The sequence below is a fragment of the Orycteropus afer genome, unplaced genomic scaffold (assembly GCF_000298275.1).
Source record: "Orycteropus afer afer isolate SDZICR_OR568_19922 unplaced genomic scaffold, OryAfe1.0 scaffold00018, whole genome shotgun sequence".
Lineage (NCBI taxonomy): Eukaryota > Metazoa > Chordata > Mammalia > Tubulidentata > Orycteropodidae > Orycteropus > Orycteropus afer.
In genome coordinates, this window is record NW_006921605.1 from 6602510 (window position 1) to 6623058 (window position 20549).

General features: G+C 44.3%; 1 protein-coding gene across 1 annotated transcript in view; it reads left to right on the forward strand.

Annotated features, from left to right (window-relative positions):
* The first annotated feature begins 2760 nt into the window (after positions 1 to 2760).
* The window catches only part of ACOX1 (acyl-CoA oxidase 1), a 22620-nt gene continuing 4831 nt past the window's right edge, over positions 2761 to 20549 (forward strand). The window contains exons 1-4 of the mRNA XM_007959638.2: positions 2761 to 2869; positions 3071 to 3230; positions 8711 to 8871; positions 19195 to 19302. Coding sequence (XP_007957829.1) covers positions 2761 to 2869; positions 3071 to 3230; positions 8711 to 8871; positions 19195 to 19302 — 538 coding nt within the window. The remainder of the gene's footprint in view (positions 2870 to 3070; positions 3231 to 8710; positions 8872 to 19194; positions 19303 to 20549) is intronic.

The following is a 20549-nucleotide window of genomic DNA, read 5'->3' on the forward strand; positions in this document are numbered from 1 at the left end:
TTTTCTTCATGGATGATGTTCTTGATGTCATATCACAGTTCCTCTGGTTTTTGGTCATTGGTGCTCAAAGCATCAAATCTATTCTGTAGATGGGCTCTAAATTCAGGAGGGATATAATCAAGGTCATATGTTGGCTCTCGTGGACTTCTTTTAATTGTCTTCAGCTTCAACTTGAACTTGCATATGAGCAGTTGATGGTCTGTTCCACAGTTAGCTCCTGGCCTTGTGGCTGAAGATACTGAGTTTTTCCATCACCTCTTGCCACACATGTAGTCGATCTGATTCCTGTGTACTTTGTCTGGCAAAGTCCACATGTATAGCTGCCACTTGTGTTGTTGAAAAGAGGTATTTGCAATGAATAAATCATTTGTCTTGCAAAATTATATCATGTGACCTCCAGCATAATTTCTATCACCAAGGCCATATTTTCCAACTACCATAGATTCTTCTTTGTTTCCAACTTTTGCATTTCCATCACTAGCGATAATTAACACATCTTGATTGCATGTTTGATCAATTTCAGACCGCAGAAGTTGGTAAACATCTTCAATTTCCTCATCTTTGACTTTAGTAGTTGGTGCTACTTGAATAGTAGTAGTGTTAACTGGTCTTCCTTGTAGGCATATGAACAGTATCCTATCACTGACAGCATTGTACTTCAGGATAGAGCTTGATACATTCTTTGTGAGGATGAATGCCATGCCATTCTTCAATTTGTCATTCCTGGCATAGTAGTACCTATGATCATCTGATTCAAAATGGCCCAAACCAGTCAATTTCAGCTCACTAATGCCTAGAATATAAATCTTTATACATTTCATTTTCAACAACTTCCAATTTTCCTAGATTCATACTTTGTACATTCCATGTTCCAATTATTAATGGATGTTTGCAGCTGTTTCTTTTCATCTTGAGATGTGCCCAGTCAGCAAATGGGAGTCCTGAAAGCTTTACTCCATCCACATCATTAAGGTTGGCTCTACTCTGAGGAAGCAGCTCTTCTCCAGTCCTGTTTTGAATACCTTCCAATGTGAGGGGCTCACCTGCCAGCACTATATTGCACAATATTTCAGGGCTATTCATAAAGTTTTCCAGTAATATATCAGACAGTGTTTCACTGCTATTCAAAGGTTTTCACTGGCCAATTGTTTGAGAAATGGATGGCCTCTTCCTTCTTCCGAGTCTGTCCTAGGCTGGAAGCTCTGAACCCTGTCTACTCTGGGTGACCTGCTGGCATTTGAAACATTGGTTGCATAGACTCCAGCCTCACAGCAACACTCAAGCCACCAGTGTGACAAAATAACAGACAAGTCTGTCTCTCTAGCTGTTCTAAACTTGCTGGTCCCCCCCCCACCAACTGGCTTAACACCCTGCCCCTGGGACAAACACCTGGTTCCATGCATGCAAACACCTGCCTTCCCCTGGTTTTGGGGCCACATTAAACACCGATCCTGTCTTATTTTGAACTTTAATATTTTGTTCACCTTGGATTTTTTTTTTTGCATTTTGACTTTTAAAATGTTGCACTGAAATACTATTTATCTCGATAATTTCATTTTTTGGTGCTCCCCTAAGCTTTGAGCCCGATGTGAATGTCTCACTCACCTCATCCTAGCCCAGCACTGGGTTTACTAAAAACTTATGCCAACGAAATAGAGGGCTAAGCATACAATTTAAAAACAGGGAATTAAGTATATTGTTTAAATTTACAGAGGTAAATTAGAGTTAAGGGGTGGTGTAGTGTGCCCTATCTTTATTATCGTGGCATGAAGTCAAGAGATAACTAAAACTAACAAATCAAGAAGTAACATATAAGCATATTATTTACCAATGAGATAGCACCTGGTTAAAAGCGGCAGCCTCTGAGGATGGGCACTCTTGCTTTTCTCACAAAGCCTCCTAGATTTTGTGGGCTTTTACTACTTTGGATGACGATAACAATAGAGCAAACAAAAACGTGTAGATTCCAAAACTTGTAATAAGCACACTTCAGCTCGGTCACATTCTAAGTCCACGCCCACCTCATAAACAGTGGGGAGCTCCCGCAATACCACTCCCAGGTCGCTAGGAGCAGAGATGAAGCCTCTCCCCATTGTGCCTTTGTCCCGTTCTTTTTTCCTCCCATTCGACACGGTTTGGGGGAATCCTACGACCTGCCCTAGCAATTGTGCAAGGCCCAGAGGCGAAGCACACCCAGGTCCTTGAGCGTCCTTCCCCACCTCATTTCCGAGGGGGATTTACACGCAGACACCCGGAAGAGGAGTGGCGAGAGAGTCCCACGGCGCAGGCGCAACCCTCTTCAGCCTGGCCCCGCCCCCTCCAGGCCTCAGGCCAACCTGTTCTAGGCGTTGCCGGCCACCGTGGCCTCATTTTCTGTCTGTCTGTCGGCCCCGCGTCGTCACGTGACGAGGGAGCGTCGGGATACCCGGAGCCCCAGCCTTCCCTGTTCCCCTGCTCCCTGTCCCGGCAATTTCTGCACTACCTTCGGGAGTCCCTTCCCCAGGCGGACGCTTGGGGCCTCCCCTGGCGGAAAACCGAGGATCCGTCCACCCCGCAGCTGGCTGCGGGTCACGGCGCCGACGTCGGACTGCCTCCGCCCCGGCCGGTCGCGCGCCGAGGCCCTTGGTGAAGGAGAAGGGGCGGGCCGGGGCGGCCAGGGGCGGGGACTTCACTGTCGCCGGGCTGCTCTTAGGGCCCGTCCCGCGCTGCAGCTGCGAATACCAGTCGTCGCCGCCACCGTCAGCGCCACCGACCGTCACCATGAACCCCGACCTGCGCAGGGAGCGGGCTGCCGCCAGCTTCAACCCGGAGCTGCTCACGAACATCCTGGATGGCAGCCCCGAAAACACCCGGCGCCGGCGGGAGATCGGTAAGGGCGGGAGCCCGGCCTCCCTCGGTGCGGAGTCGGAGGGCGCTGCGTGGGGTCAGCCCCCAGCCCGTCGCCCTCGAGGGGCGGCGGGGAGACACCTCGCCCCGTCCGAGAGTGCCGCCTCTGCCCGCGGCTGGCGAGGCAGCCTGGTGCTGGGAGCCCTGCAGCTGTCTTCCTCTTTTGTCCTTTGCTTTCTTGCAGAGAACTTGATTCTGAACGACCCCGACTTCCAGCATGAAGACCTGAACTTCCTCACCCGCAGCCAGCGCTACGAGGTGGCTGTCAGGAAGAGCGCCAACATGGTGAAGAAGATGAGGGAGTTTGACATCGCAGACCCTGATGAGATCGTGTGGTTTAAAAAGTAGGTGTCGCAGCAGCGTGGAGCCAGGGCCAGAAAAGCCCAAAGTGCAGGGGGCCGCGATGATTGACCTTTGGGGTTGATGTCCTATTGTCACCCTTCTCCTGGGCGATCTACCTCCGCAAAGATTTACTGCCTCGAAAGCCCGAAGGGGGTCGCTGTGAGTCGGAATCGACTCCATGGCAGTCGATTTTTTTGGTTTGTCATCCTTCTGGCTGTTGAAAGACCCAGACTGGGACACTTGACGCCTCGTTAAAGTCATGTATGTGGAAAATAAGATGACATATTTGTAGAATGTTGGTAGGACTGGAGATGCTTGAGTTTTCCTTCTCAAAAATCGATCCTCTCCAACAAAATCCTTTTGGTCCCCGGGGCTCAGTGTCTAAAGGCAGCATACCTGACTGTGCCTTTGGTAAGGCGGCGGCCTGCTTGAGTCAGAGGGGAGTTTGGAAGGATTACTTTTTTCTATTTTCATTTGCTAGTGATGGTCTTGAATTTAAAAGAATGAAAGATAATGGGGGCGGGTGAAGCACATTGGTCTACACTCAGATTGAATATAAAGTATTCTGAGAGCCCAGCACTGTTGAGTCGGGTGGCAGGGCTTAAAGGGCACTCTTGTCCACTTGAGCCCTCATATAAACATGCCTTAGTCCTGGGGATGAGAGAGAGTATGTGCTTTTTTTGAGATCATCCATTTTTTTAATTTTATTTTTTAATTAAAAATCAAATGGGCACTTTTTGCCTGATCTCAATAGATGCACCATTATTACGTGATTTTAGTATATAAATAAAGTTCTTTTGGATTCTAACACACCGTTTACTTTTTTTTTTTTTTTTTTAGCATTTTACAGGAATTCCAGTGTTTTCATCTATAGAGATTAAATTATTTGACTAGTACATAGGCACAGACCAAGAAAAGTGAAGCCTGCCGCAGGTTCTGTTTTAGGTGGTCAGCAGTCCTTCTCTGATACTACTGCCTCCAGGGCACTTGGTAGCTAATCATTTTCTGTTTGACTTGGTTATTATTGTGAAGATACATTCATTTACTTTGGCTTTTAGGACCACCCTCAGAACTCCATTCAAATTTAGTTATAAAAATATAATTTCTTTTTCCCTTTTGGGGGTAGCCCAAACCAGAGTATTCACCAACTTGCCAATGCTCTTTCTAGAGCCTGAAACTCCTGGCTGTGGGGATATAGAGGCAGGGCAGCTGCTTGAAGTTTCCATTTCTGAATGCCTTGAGTTATGTCTCATAACTTTAAATACAGGGAAATTTTGTCACTCCTGAAAATGACACTCAAGAGGAAGTTGGTTGGTTTGTTTTTTAAATGGTAAATCAGTGTGTGGTGTCAGAGTCCATGGAGGCGTTTCATAACCTGTGGTTGATACTATCACCAGACTTGAGTGAAGTCACAATGAAATAGAACAAATTCCTTTATGTGCATCATAGACTGTTTTGGTTACCTAGTGCCATTCTGAAGGAGCTCTGGCAGCATAGTGCCTAAGGCACTTAACTGCTAACCAGAAGGCTGGCGGTTCAAACCCACCAGCCACTCCTTGGAAGGAACATGGGGCAATCTACTTCCGTAAGGATACTGCTTTGGCAACCCAAGGAGGGGTCGCTATGAGTCAGGTCTGACTCGACGGCACACAACAACATTCTGACAGGAATATACCACAAATGGGATGGCTTTAACAAACAGGAGTTTATTCTTAAAATTTGGAGTCCCAGTTCAAAGGGCCAGGCTCTAGGGGCTGGGTAAAAGCCCCTCAACCTTGGGCTTCAGTTCTGCCTCCTGCTCCCAGCCCACTGAAGCTAGAAGCTTTTTTTCACTCAGCTGCTGGTTGCTGAGGCTTACAAGCCCAAGGTTGACAAGTAACAAGGCACAGTCCCGATGTTACCAAACCACATGGCAGGCCATGAATTCAAGTCCATTGAAAGTCCCAAGGTCGGCGGAGCATGGCAGGCTGCTGAACAACAACATGGCTACGTTCAGGGTTCAAGTGTGCCATAAGCTAGGGACCGTTCCCCAAGGCTTCTTATATACAGGAAGCAGACCACATCCTTAAAGCAACGACTTAGCTGCTTATAGTAGATTCCACCATGGAGGTGATTATCAGTCTCATGGGGGAATACTACATCCAGCTGCCCAGCCACTCAACCAGGCCCAGCCAAGTTGACACACAAACTGAACTACCACACAGACCAATGGACATCAGCCATTTTTTAATGTATCATTTTGTTTGTGTATATGTGCAATATTAATGTACAAAATTTAACACACCCCAGTTCTGATGGCATAGTGCCTAGGGCATTTGACTGCTAACCAGAAGGCTGGTAGTTCAAACCCACGAGCCATTCCTCGGAAGGAAGGTTGGGCAATCCTACTTCTGTAGTGATACTGCCTCGGAAACCCAAGGAGGGGTCGCTATGAGTCAGGTCCGACTCGTCGGCACATAACAACAACTACAACATTAGTGAAATACATTGAGATTCTCAACTTGAGTATAAAGGAACTGTTCCTTCCAGTTTTTCAGACAGACCGACCTTGTGTTTGGAGAATATTAAAGTCGTTCTCTAAATGTACACATTTTATCTTTTAACCGTGCTGCTTTCTAGGAAAAGAAAACTAGAATTTTTTTAGGAGTAATCTGAAATTCTAATGTGAATCAGTCATGGTTTTTGTTGTCCCTTTTTAGGTTTTTTAAAGCTGCTGCTTTTTTGGGGGTGGGGGCGGGGACTCCTGTAAGTGGTGTTAAAATATTCAGTTTTACAATGTTCTTTTTTCAACAACTACAAAATGTTTCTTTGAAAAGCATCTGCAGGAAGGATTAAACATAGCTTAAAAACTAGCTCTTAGATTTTGTTCTTGAATTGATTTTCAAGTGGCCTCAAATCTCAGTCTATTGAAAACACAGATACTTGATAGTCTTTCTTTTGTGTCCCGTTTTACCTCTCAGTGTTCTAGAATGAGGGCTCTTTGTGTTGACATCAGGATTTCATAAACTTCAGGATACCTTAGTAAGTTATTCAGCCTTCTCAGTTCCCTCATGGGAATATGAGTGTCTTGTATTTCTACCATTTTTAGCACGTAAATGTCTGCTTTATTTTTCTCAGAAATTCTTCTACATTCATTTCCCCTTTATAAACTTAGAAAATAGGAACTGTACGTACTTGCTGGTTTAGTAAGATGTGACTGCTGGGAGATGCCGTGTTCCTTCTGCCTCTGAGAGGATGATCATACGGTCTGCACCTTGTCAGGCTCTTGGCTCCCACTGCAGCAAGGCGTGGTGCATTTGGGGAAGGAGGTTACCGCCATCCTAGGGTGCTAGGCTGCTGCTTCTCTGAATTCTTGGTAACTAATGAATTCACCTCTTCTTTTCATGCTCCTCCTTTCTCCTGTTTCCCTCCATTCAGCTTAAGTGAGTTTTTGATATTCAAACCACACCTGTTGCCATTGACTTCGTTCTGCCTCATGGCAACCCCATGTGTGTGGAGGGGAGCTGCCTCCCATAGGGAGGGTTTCCATGGCTGTGACCTTTTGGAGGCAGGTGGCCAGGCCTTTCTTCAGAGCACCTCTGGGGGGGTGCAAACACTCTTTTGGTTGGTCAGTAGTTGAGCACTTACCTGTTTATGCCACCCAGGAGCTAGAATCTCGGAGCTGAAAAGCAGTTTAGGTGTTGGCTAGTCTAGTCTTTCCTTTGATACTTAAATGAGTCTGTCCCCAGCCCCCTGAAAAGTGATTTTCCACCCCACACCTGTGCCTGGCCACCAGCAGCAGCAGCTGATAAGCCTGGTCTGTTGATTTCTGCCCCTGGCTTAGGCACAGAAGTCATTCCCTCTGGAAGGGAAAGTCCATAATTACTACATTAACTCACTTGGGTTAATTAGAAATATCTTTGTCTAAGAGCGTACGTGGTGAAGAATACTGAATGAATGAACAGATCTGTCTTGTCTTGGAAGAAGTACAGCCAGAGTGCTGCTTGGAAGCAAGGGTGACAAGACCTCGTCTCACGCACTTAGGACGTGTTAGCAGGAGGGACCGGTCCCTGGAGAAGCATCATGCCTGGTAAAGCAGAGGGTCAGCGAAGAGGAGGAGGACCCTGAGCGAGATGGACTGACACGGTGGCTGCGGCAGTGGGCTCGAACGTGGCAGTGACTGAGGATGGTGCAGGACTGGGCAGTGCTTGGTTCTGCTGTCTGCAGGGGTGCTGTGAGTCAGAATCAATTTGACTGTCCCTAACGACAGGAAGAGCGGACGTGGGGAGAGTTATTTCCAGGGAGATTATGGTTTGTGTGAGGAAAGGAAATGGGGTCATTTGAATAGTATTTATTTAGGAAAAAGAAAAGTAAGATGATACATTGTCTTTACAGTTGGTGCTTTTCAGCAGTGGGATGGTTCCAGGGCCTCCCCAGAAGTGGGCTGGCAGCCTGCCTGTCCTGCCTTTCATTTCTGCCCTGCTTCTTTCACAGAGCTGGGTCCCCTGGTGGTGCCACCACTTCCATTCATCGCTGAGATGCCGTGAACATCAGTTAGATGATAGTTCTTGTGTAGTTTAAGCTCTTTGGACACATACTGTGAAGTCTAAAACAGACTCCTGTAGAGCCTGTAAGGAACTCTGGTGGCACACTGGTGCCTAAGGTGTTTGACTGCTAGCCAGAAGGGTGGCAGTTCAAACCCACTAGCTGCTCTGTGGAAGGAAGGTGAGGCAATGTACTTCTGTAAAGATTTGCCACCTTGGAAGCCCAGTGGGGGTCGCTGTGAGTCAGAATTGACTCGATTGATGGTGGTGAGTTTGGGTTTTTTAATACAGCCTATAAAACATTACAGCCAGGCCATTCTAGCTTATGCAGATTTTATTTGGACTATTCACAATAGTCTTTTTCACAGATTTTGTTTTATGAGAAGGTAGTTGAGGCTGAGTTTCATTATGCTGTGAGGTTCCCTTGCTTGGTAGTGATGTTCACGGACCACTGGGGGTTAATTTTTAAGATGCTCACATTACCTGCTTACCTGCTGCCAACCCTGGTGAGTGTCAGAGATATGTGACTCTGTCCTCAAATATAGATGTGTGTACCGACTGTTTGTTCACCTTGTCTAGGGAAGGAGTCATCTACAGAAGGAGCTTTTGTTAACAGCTGTACAGATCTTCAAAAACAAATCTAAAATCAATAAAATAAAAACGCACACTCCAAAAAGTCCAACCAGTCACATCAACAAAGAACACCAACGAAACAAACAAAAGAGATTTTTACGCAAAAACATGGGTAGAATTTAAAAAGGAATTCTGGCCCTGAAGTAGCTAGGGGAGGAAGAGATGGTACCAGGTTTGCTGCTGAATTTTTAGGTAGTAAAACGGTGCATTTCTCATACAGTTAGTTTCAGAAGTCAGTGTAGCCTTTGTTCCGAAGGCCAGAGCTGTTGGGTGGTGAGTGCAGTTTCTGGAGTGAGGCTGAGACCCTTTTCTTTTCTTTCCTGTAGACTACATATGATCAATTTTGTGGAACCCGTGGGCCTCAATTACTCCATGTTTATTCCCACCTTGCTGAATCAGGGCACCACTGCTCAGCAAAAGAAATGGCTGCCTTCATCCAAAGGACTCCAGATAATTGGCACCTACGCCCAGACGGAAATGGGCCACGGTTAGTCCACGTTCACGGTCTGGGGGACCCCCCCAGGACTTTAGTTCACAGTGACACCTGGCATTTGATTTTTCTGCTGCTCCACAGTTGGGGTTTTATTTCCAAATTCTGCTTCTCCTTTTCTCGGAGGTCGTTTCTTCACCAACTGGTCCAGGCCTCGGACCTATAAACATCCTTCAATCTGATTTCTTTTAGCCTTTATCATTGCAACACTTTGTGACCCCATTTGAACCAGTGCTGAGCACTTTGGAAGGATGGGCCTTAATTAAAGGATGGCAAAATAATACCCCATGGTCTTGGTGGTCTAATTACTGAAGACTTGGAAATTCCTGAGAGGGTTGTTGCCTTGGCAACATCTGGAAGATGCCCCTCTGCTTGAATGCAGTTACAGATGGGGGTTTAATGGGAACAGAAGTTTATAGCAGTTAAGTGTTTGCTGTCTAAGTGCCCACTAGCAGGCTCATAAAGCAATTTGGGAAACACTCCATGATTTTCATCTGACTGCAGCAGTCTTTAGGAGCTGTGGTGGTGTAGTGCCTAAGGCACTTGACTGCTAACCAGAAGGCTGGTGGTTCAAACCCAGCAGCCACTCCTCAAAAGGAAGGTTGGGCAATCTACTTCTGTAGTGATACCACCTTGGAAACCCAAGGAGGGGTCGCTATGAGTTGGATCCAACTCGACAGCAGTGAGTTTGGCTTTTTTGGTTGCAGAAGTCTTTGTATATAGGTTAAAAATACAGGTTCATGGACTCCGTGTTGCCACTGATTTCTTGATTAGTATTCCTGAATGCCTGGCTACTTTCCAAAGGTTTTGCTTTTGGTCTTGATGTGGAGTGGGTTTGTTTCATGTAGACATTGCCAGTTAGGAATTTTGAATTTGAGCTGCCCAGCTTCGTTTCTAATTGATCCATTGAAGGAGCAAAGGAAGGGAAAGAAGAGGAAGAGATGCTAGCCAGAAAGCGTCATCGATCGAATGCTTTCTGAGTTAGAAGCCGCTTTAAGGAAGATGTTACTTCCCAGAAGCCAGAAGGGACTGCAGTTTGTGGTCATGATGTGATGTTACCAGCACCGCGCTAAAGGGCCAGACTTTAGCTTCAGGTTGGCCCCTACTGAAATGCAAGCCTAAACGAAGGTTTCAGGTTTCCTAAGTGAAAGAGGAGGGCACTTAAAGCATCCTCCTATCTTGTACTGTACCTGGTAGGTGTAAGATAAGAATAGTCTGAACCTACGGGGTCTGTTAGGAGCTCTGGTGGCGCAGTGCATAAGTCATTTGACTGCTAACCAGAAGGTCAGTGGTTCAGATCCAACAGCTGCTCCGTGGGAAGAAGACGAGGCAATCTACTTCCATAAAAATTTACAGACTAGGAGTCACCATGAGTCAGAATCGACTTGATGGCAAGGGGTTTGGTTTATGAATCTCTTGTTAGTCTAATCCTGCTGCATTGATTTATAATGAAGTACAATTGCAAGTATACATTTGCCCTAAAGTTTGAAGGGAGGAAAGAAGAAATGAGGACTTGAACTTCACTGGGTTGAATTGAGAAACAGGCCAAGATCCTGTGTTGCTCTAGGCATGTTTCCACATTAGCGCTTTCTTTCCATTACTGCTTCTAGTTTTAGGATATTTTCTGGTATTTGAATCAGTTTTGTCTTAATCTGTATAATTATTTACTCTGGAGAACAAAGTGGTAGTGTTAAGCCTTAGTCCTTGTTGGAATGTGGTTGATTCATGACGGACTAAGTTGTGCTTTGTTGACTGATTCAGTTTGTTGGTTCACTTGCATCCTGTTGACAGTATAGCTTATAGAGACATCATAAGATGTCTGTCAGCAAGCATTAAGGAGCTTGGTGTTACAGCAGCTTCTGTAGAATGAAGCTCTGATGGTTCAAGGTCTGAGACTTCGGAAAATTAAGGATTCTGACATGTTTGGCCAACAGTGTGCACTATGTGTTTTCACAGAATTAGGTATACTTCAAGCTTGGGGTTCTCTTACCGCTGGGTACCTGCTGAGAAGTGCAAGGACTCAGTATTAGTTAGGCTCCTTCCAGGTTCCTTCAGAAGCTTAAAAATCCAATCACCTGAAGAAAGTCTTGGTCACCCGGCTTTATTGCTTCCTTCCTCTGAATGCACACCTGTCTGTGTGAGCACGTGAAGAAATCCCCATAACATATCCGGTCTGTGGGTCCGTGAGCCTCAATGAGGGCAAGGCCTGGGCCAAAGAGGTCTCCCCTCCCTGGGATCCTGGTGTTGAAGGGACTTTCCTGGGCCCTGGCAGTCCAGAGTTTATCATCCTGACATCACGTTTCTGAGGTCACAAGGCGGGAGGCTGTTGGGTCTTCACAGATATTTGATCATTTTGGGTCCTGGCCACATCATAGGGATTCTTCTTGACTTTTAAAAATAAATTATTATTAAATATTATTAAATAAGGAGCGCTGGTAGCATAGTGCCTAAGGCACTTGACTGCTAATCAGAAGGCTTGCGGTTCAAACCCACCAGCCCTCCTCGGAAGGAAGGTTGGGCAATCCTACTTCCGTAGTGATACTGCCTCGGAAACCCAAGGAGGGGTCGCTATGAGTCAGGGCCTACTCGACGGCAAATAACAACACTATTAAATAAATGGAACTTACTTTCATATAATACATAGTTATTGTCCTTGAAGGTGACGCACCACTTTGCAAATCCCCGTCTTCAATACTCAAATATGCAATAAAGCACCCCCTTCTTCCTTTGAAACTGGAAAGATAGGCAGTGGACTTGATTGTGAGTCATCCTCTTCCTCCCCTGTCTTCCTTGCTGTTTCCCGATGCTAGATCCTCTCCTGCCTCCTTTTCCTGAATGATTCTCTTCCCTGTTGCACTTGCTCTCTTTGGTCTGTGGGCTGTTCTGACTTTCCCACTATTCGCAATAATTCTAATGTCAACCTCTTCTACAAAAACTGTTCTTTGGGGTTTGTATTGTTTGATAACTCCAGTTCATTCTCAGAAATGAATTACTGCATCTACAGCTTTTGCTACATAGTTTGAGACTCTTCCTGAAGCATAGATCCAGTTTATAATTGTGGTGTCATAAATTACGTAGTGTGGCTTTTCTAGCCATAAGTCTTTGTAAACTCCATGGTGGAATTTGCCATGAGCAAATGAGCAGCTCTGATTGTTAAAGTTAGCCACCTGGGGTATTTCTGTTGGGAGTAGCATGAAGTAATTTTCTGGGAAGTTCTCTCTCTCTCTCAGGTCTATAGAATTCTGATGTTGGGATTGGTTAGTTTGGCCACTCTGCCAGGCTCAAAAGGAGCCCTCCTAAGGCAGAAGGGGGTCTCTCTGACTGCTGGCTGAGAAAGGCGTGCTGCTGAGAGAAATGCGCTCCTGAGAGACACACACTTGGTAAGAGAGATGCGAGAGACATGCTGCTGAGAGAGACTGCTGGCTGCTAAGTGAGACAGCTGGCTGCGAGAGACTGAGTGCATTTCTGCACTTGAGTCGTAGCCTGTTGCTTCCCTAATCAACCCCATAATCTGTGAGTTCTGTGTGGCCATTGCAGCAAATTATCGAACCCAGCAGAGAGGTGGTAGGTGCTGCGGAGGAACAGTTGGTGTTGGGGTTGATGAAAGGGCTGGAGGGAGGCAGCATGTCTGGCCTCACAGGGATAGGCCTTGGGCTGCTGATGGTGACTGTGTCTTCCTCTTGTGGGGTCAGAGGAGGTCAGAAGATGTGGACTCCCTGCCCCTTTGGGAGTAATACGTTTAGCAGGTTATAGTGACCAGTGTGCCCCATCAACGTGATCACTTTCATTTATTTTTGCTACTTCAGTATATATAAGAGTTAAGTTTTAATTTTCCTGTGCAAGTGAGCCTGGATGTTATTATGTGTCTACATTTCCTGTGTATGAAATGGCTTTTCTCCTTTGAGGAGTGGTTAACTACACCCTGCCTATGCACCTGACAGTATTGTCTTGTAATTTATTTTTGTTGCCTTTGTTGTATCAAAAATTTGGCCTTATGTATTCAGTGCATCCTGTGTAACTTTCTTTCCTCCCAGAACTTGGATAATTTCTTCTGTTTTTTTTTTTTTTTTACTCCCAGTGTTTGTGTATGGTGTGCTTTATATTTAATGCTTTGAATTGTAGGTGTTGTGGAGTGAGGAGTGACTCCCAGACTGTTTGCTAGATTTCTAGCATTTATTACCTGGTGGCTTTTCCCCATTATGTTCTTTCTAGTTTGTCTCAGAGTTTTTATAATAGTTTTAATTTATTTTCAGAACCTTAAATATGCTACATTGATTTGTTTGTTTTTTTGTTTTTTTTCTAACATTATATACTTTGGTTCATTGTTGCTTTGTAAGATATTTTAAAATCTGATAGGCTAAGCCTACGCCTAAATATATATATATGTTTTTCATATTCTTGCCTACTTATTCTTCTAGATGAATTCCAGTCTCAGTTTGTCAAGTTCGAAAAACTATACAAATTTGAAATTAGTACTGTATAAAATCTATATATTTTCTTGGGAAGTATTGTTTTCTTTACTATTTAGTCCTCTCTACCAGGAATTAGCTAGTTCTTTCCAATTTATTCATCTCTTATCCATTCTGTTAGGTACTTAGAAGGAACTCTAGTGGCGAAGTGGTCAAAGAATTGGGCTTCTATCCAAAAAGTCAGCAGTTTGAACCGACCAGACACTGTGGGAGAAAGATGAGGCAGTTTGCGTCTACAAAGATTTACAGCCTTGGAAACCCTATTATAGGGCAGTTCTGCTCTGCCCTAAAGGGTCGCTGTGAGTCAGAATTGAGGGGATGGCAGTGGCTTTTGGTTCAGTACTTACATTTTTTTCCTTAAATAAATTTTTAATATCTTGAGCCAAGTTACTTCATAGATTTTCAATATTTTGCCATTTTGTATACACTATCTTTTTCTTTACTGGGGTCTCCACTTGGATGATCCTAACAGCTAAAAATGCTGTTGATTTTTTTCATTACAAGCTTCAGCTTTTCTGAATTTGTTTATTGGTGCCAGTGTTTTGTTCCTGTTGCTCATTTCCTGGGGTCGTAGCATGCTGTCCACGGAGGTGCTGTGTTTGCCTCCCTCCTCGCACTTTCTAAGCCAATCATTTCTCTCCAGCCAAGGCCTCTGGCTCTCTAGCCCTGTGTCACGTGGAGGAGGGACTGCGATGCCTTCTGGGGTCATGATTTGAAAATAACTGACTGTAGCGCTTCCCTGCGTATAATGTTAGGTGCCTTGTGATTTTAAAAATAAATTCTTTTGAAATAATATGTTATTTTTATCATGCATAACCAACTTTCAACAACAAACACTTGATTTAAGACAAAAAACATTGACTTAATAATCTAGGTCACATTTTCTGTGTAACATTTCTAAATTCATCTACTTCTAAATAGTCCTCCTCTAGTCACAGGAGACATTTTTTTTCCTGAAAGCATTCTGCAGTCTCAGAACAGACTCGGGTGGTGGTCGTTTTACCCCCACCCTAAGAGTTCACGCTCCTTACTGACTCTCCTTATCATTGTTGCCCAGTGCACTGCACTGGGGGGAACCCCTGCCAGGAGTGTACCGTGCTTTGTAGTGGTCCTGCCTTCCCCAGGATTTGCGCTGATTTCTAGTAATTCAGAATGAATTGGATGAAGGCTTGAGCCAGGGCCAGCCTGCAGTCTGTGTTCAAAGAGTTTTCTCCTTCCGTGTCCTAGGGCCACATAATTTTTCTTTCTGGACACACTGTTCTTTAGAATGGGGCACAGTTGTGATTCCTGTTGGCAAGGAAAGGCACCCTGTCGTTCCATGAATGAGTTTCTCCTGGGACTTCCACTTTCTATTTTAACTTTGTATTTTGAAATGATTGTAAATTCTTACGGGGTTTCTGTGGGTCAGAAATTGAGTTACAGAAATCATTCGGAGATGTCCTGAGTGCCCTTCCCCAGGCTCCCACCTGTACTAACATTTGAGGAGACTTCCACTGTTGGCTCATCAAAGACAGCTCAGGTTTGAGCTGGTCTTTGCAGTGTCCTGGTCAGAGCCCACCCCAGGCTGCATTTGTGTGACCCTGTCTCAGCTGGAGGCCACCACGATTAGGCCATTAGGCCGATTAGGCCGTGAGGTGCTTATCCTTGTTTTGCTACTGTCTTTGGCCCAAAAAGGCACTTAACCCATTTTTCTTAACTTCTTCTCTATAAAATGAGGGAGTCAGTCTAACTTTCTTTAAATTTTATGTAATTGGTCAGCTTAAAACATAGCCACCTAATTGGAAGATACAGGTTGTCCCTGACTTATGACATGTTGTTGTTGTTGTTGTTATGTGTAGATTGCCCAACCTTCCTTTCAAGGAGGGGCTGGTGGGTTTGAACCGCCAGCCTCCTGGTTAGCAGTCAGGTGCCTTGGGCACTACGCTACCAGAGCTCCTTACAACATATTAAAGTTAAAACAAATTGCACTTGACTGATGGCTGACCATCTGTGGATTTTGAGGGTTTTTTATACATCTCATCCTTAGGCAGGTGTACTAGATACAGTGTTGCAGCATATAATTTGCTGATGTATCATTCTCAGATGTTCACTAGCAGATGTTCAAAGATCTAATTTATTAAGATAATGATAATAAAAGGTGATAATAATGAAAAGTTAAGAAAAAGGCATTCAGCTTACATCAGAACGTACTTAGGACGAAGTCATAGGAACAAAACCCCATTGTAAGTTAGGGCCTCCCTGTAGTTCAGTCATCACAGCCTGGGTAGTGCACCTGCTGCTTTTTATCCTCTTCCTTTTATGAAACAAACTGTCTAAGAAATTTTAAAACTGAAATGTTGGTCAGGCTTATTTCTAAGACATTAGAAAGAATAAGGAGCAGTATGAAGTAGGGCGGTTTAGAGCTTAAACAGTATTGATAATGTGGAAAAACACAGTATCGGTAATGTGGAAAATGCAAAAGCATGTCAGGTTATTTCCTATTAGAAGTGAGATATCTGTACATTGTAATGAAGAAGATTACCCCAGAAAGTGGATTTAAAATAGACTACAATCAAGACGTTTATTGTCATTAGTGATAATTCCCATATCATTTGTGATGGAGAGTTTGTTATGCATGAATCCTACAATTATAATAGGCTTCACTAGAAATCTGTGTTTATATCTGAAATAAAACTGGGGTGAAGAGCACTGTCAGTTTTTGTATTGTATCCATAGATAGTGGGTGAACATTCAGTATCATGAAGCAGAAACAGCTGATGTGAGGAAAGTGGATGTTTGCTGGCTCTTTTGTGGACAAACAGAAAAGATACGGCCTAGAAGCATCACTGAAATGGCTTATAGGAAAAAAAATACTGTTCTCGAGAACTCTGCACATTATCCCTCTAAGAGAATCACTGTGTTCTCCTGTCTCATTTTCTAGTCAGAGTCAATCAACATACAACTTAAATTCTGCATGCCATACAACTTTTCCAAATTGTTTGTTGCCTTTGATTTAATTGCTAGGCTGGAATCCTCTGTCTTGCTCACGTGGTTCTGTACTGCACAGGTTCTGTATTGAATGGACAGTAGCCATTTCCTCCAGAATGATTTTGGAGGCAGATAAGTGTCATAAGAAAACACTCCTAGCCAATTTAAGAAAAATTAAATTGCCAACATGTATAATACAGAAAAGGGCAGTGCTCCCATCCCTGCTGAGACCCAAAACTAATTTGTACTTACAGAAGGTTTTTTTTTCTCCTTCCCTTACTCTCTCTGTTCAAATCGCTGATTTTCTCACACGTGATGACTACTCTCAAATGCCCACCCTTGGTATCTCTTCGAAGCTTTGCGCACCGTGGGCGGCCTGAGCCTCTGGATCTTCACTTGGGCATGTTCCTGCCCACCTTGCTGCACCAGGCAACCGCAGAGCAGCAGGAACGCTTCTTCATACCTGCCTGGAACTTGAAGATCATTGGCACTTATGCCCAGACAGAGATGGGTCATGGTACGGTGCATTCAGTCTACCTTCAGGGCTGGGCGGGACCCCTGCGAGCTTAGTATGTATGGCCTGGCCACAGGTGCCTGCAGGACATCTCAGCAGGCACTGCCTTTTAACAAGAGGCCTTTCTGCAAGCCAGGTGGTTCACACTTACGAGTCTTGGCATAGGCATTACTTGGCTCAATGATGAAATGATAAACCAAAGGTTACATGATCAGAGATATGATGTTTGGTTTTCTCATGGTTCGTATTCAGTAGGTCAGGGGTTGCAAGCCAGGCCTTATCTGCCAAGTGGTTTTTCAAGCTCATGAAGTTGTATGAGGAGCCCTGGTGACGCAGTAGTTAACTGCTCAGCTGCTAACCCAAAGGTGGTGGTTCAAATACCCCAGCTGCACCTCAGGAAAAAGATGTGACAGTCTCCTTCTGTAAAGATTGACAGCCTTGGAAACCCTATGGGGCAGTTCTACTCTGTCCTGTAGGGTCACGAAATGTCAACGCAACCACTGCTGTGGAGCTGGCCCCGACTCATAGCGACCCCTCCTTGGGTTTCCGAGGCAGCATCGTTATGGAAGTAGATTGTCCAACCTTCCTCCCGAGGAGTGGCTGGTGGGTTTGAACCACCAGCCTTCTGATTAGCAACCAAGTGCCTTAGGTACTGTGCTACCAGAGCTCCTATAGGGTCACTAGGAGTTGAGATTGGCTTAATGGCAATGGGTTTGGCTTTGGGTTTGAATTGTACAGAATCAGTATGAACAGAAGCTGAAGCTGTCTTTTTTTTTTTCTTTCCTTCATTTTTGTCTGATTATTTTCACTACTGTTGCCTTCATGAACTTTACCAATTCCAGAAGAAATGCAGATTGACAGTATGTGAGCTCGCTGCCTCATTAAGGGAAATGATGGCATGCCTACAGTGTGGGAGATGTTGTACCTTGAGGTTACTAGGTCCATGAGCTCAGTGAAGCTGTACGTGGACTAATGAGAGGTTAGGGAAAACGGGATAAGCTGGGCTCCAAGCAAGTTGATACCAAACTCTGCATCACTGCTATTTTCCTCTTTCCATTCCCCATCTGAGGAGGCTGGAGGCAGCTTCTCATGTCATCTGCTTGGAAGCGGTACCTGTGGTTGCCATTCCTTGGCTCAGCGTCTCTTTTTCTACTCTGAGGTTTCAGAGAAGCTCTTCTGGTCTGTCTTTGCCACTTGCTCCTTGTTTCTGTGCAACTGTTTTCTTCATTTTATAGCGAGTTTGGCTCTCAGCTTGGGTGCTGAGTGGACTTTCCCAGGACTCAGGGTGGGACATTTCTGCTTCAGCTGTGCATCTAAAAACGTTGTCATCCCATTTAACATGTTACCCTCACTCCCCACCTTGTAAAATCTGCTGCTTTGGTGAAAGGGTCCAGTTCTTTGATGCCCACCAAGGGAGAGTTGTGGATCACGCATATGCTGGCCATTTGTTGTTCAGCTTGAAGTTTCTAAATATGTCAGAGTTTAAGGGGTGAGTGAGGGCTAGCATTACTCAAGCGGTTTGCTTCAGTGTATTATTATATTACTACTATATTAAGGAGAGTGCCACCTGGATGGTTTTTCTGTAATCCAAGGAATTTTGGTGTATTTGTATTAGGATTTAAAATGCAAGTTCCTGTCCATCTCCAGGAAACATACAACACTGGGAACTCTTGGAGTCACACTGGATGAAGTTAAAGCCTGGAGCTGGAAGTGTGCAGGGTGAATCCGTGCCTTACCACTGGGCCTGTAGGGATCCAGCGGTCACTGTGCCAGGTGTTCTCCACAGTGGTTATACCTCTTTAAGCTCTCTTCCTTTTTCAATCCCAGCCGTTACTCTGAAATACGTAGTCAATTTACAAGAACTTTAACTGCAGTCTCTTTTCCTCATATATTATTTTCATATAATGTATCTTCACATATGTTATAGGCTTCACTATCATACAGAAGTCTAGAATGCTGAGTTGTTGTGGTTTAAACACAGTACCTGTGAGTTGAAAATGCCATACTGGCAACTTACAGATAAGGGTCTAAAAAGCCAGTTCGGTTCCCTGTTAAGTTCAGTGCTGTGATCTTAGGAACCTGTGATTCTAAGCTGCCTTTAGAGGTTGACCTTGGTAGCTGTCATAGAGCCACTGCTTTCAAGGCGCACCACCACATCAGTACAAAGCACAATGTGAACAGGAACCTCTCTGATATAAGTACAGGGAGTTGAGCACCTTGATTACCCACCTTTTCTGGCTCAGCTGTAAACATTCTTGTTGTTAGATTATGTTTTCTTTGAGATCCTAGGGCTCAAAGGACTGGACAAGAGGACCTTGTGCCAGTGTTCCCTCATATTGTACCTGAAGTAAATTTAATTTATTTCCTTAGGGACTCATCTTCGAGGCTTGGAAACCACAGCCACTTATGACCCCAAAACACAGGAGTTCATTCTCAACAGTCCTACTGTAACCTCCATTAAGTGGTGGCCTGGTGGACGTAAGTGCATTTTCTAGCATTTGTTGGATGTTATGGAGATGGGGCAGTTGTCTGTCCTGTTCACTATGAGTAACACTTGACTCCACGGCACGACATGAAGCGTTATAAAGATTGTGTTCAGAATGTGGAGCTCCTATGCAAATGTCATTTTGAAATACAGAAAACACCCTTAAATCATAAATTCTTCTGACTGTCCAAGTTCTCTTGTGTCGTGTTACCTACGTATATACATTTGACAGAGTACAGAATGGACATCTAACTTACTCTTCCTTTCTTAGTTTCTCATCTCACCACTCCTCTTGCCTTAGCCTGTTTCACATACTCATCTTTGAAACTAGCTTAGTGTTCCACTGGGAGCTCTGGTGGCATAGTAGCTAGAACATCTGACTGCTAACCAGAAGGCTGGTGATTCAAACCCACCAGCCACTCCTCGGAAGCAAGGTTGGGCAATCTACTTCTGTAGAGATACTGCCTCAGAAACCCAAGGAAGGGTCTCTATGAGTTGGGTCCGACTCAACGGCACATAACAACAACAACAACAGTGTTCTGCTGCTGGCTCAGTTATTTCCATATTGTCAAGCATTGGATTGTTTTCATAATAAATAGTTTCATTGTGAAACTTTTATATAAATATCTTCTTACTTCCATTCTGACTTACTGTCTTAGGCTGTATATTTCAGATAAAGTCAGTGGTTAAAAGATTTTGCTACTCACATTATGTATTTTAAGATGTGACATTATATTTTCTTATGAAAATAAGAAAAAAAAACCTAACCTGTAGAAAAGATAACTGTTTTCTGGATATACTAACCAAAAAGCTTTTAAGGTAACCCTGTCCCCTAGAATTTTCCCCAGTGATGGAAATGCTGTCTGTCTTTGCTACTCAGAAGATGGAATTGCTAGCCACATGGAGCTCATGAGGACTTAGAATGTGGCGAGTTGATTGGGGAACTGAATCTTTAAATTGGGATGAATTTACATGGAAATAGCTACATGGGGCTAGTGGCTACTGTTTTAGAGAGTGCAGCCTGAAGGAAGAAAAAAAGATGGTATTTAAATTAATACTCTTATTGTTATCCAAACATTTCTTTATGTAAATGAAGGAGAAATAAGTGAAAAAGGAAGTAAAGTTGTCTTTTTTACAATAAATTGCTGTTTTGCCAAAATGCCATCATTTTTAATAATTATCACCTTATGTAAGAGCTCTGGTGGCATAGTGCCTAAGGCATTTGACTGCTAACCAGAAG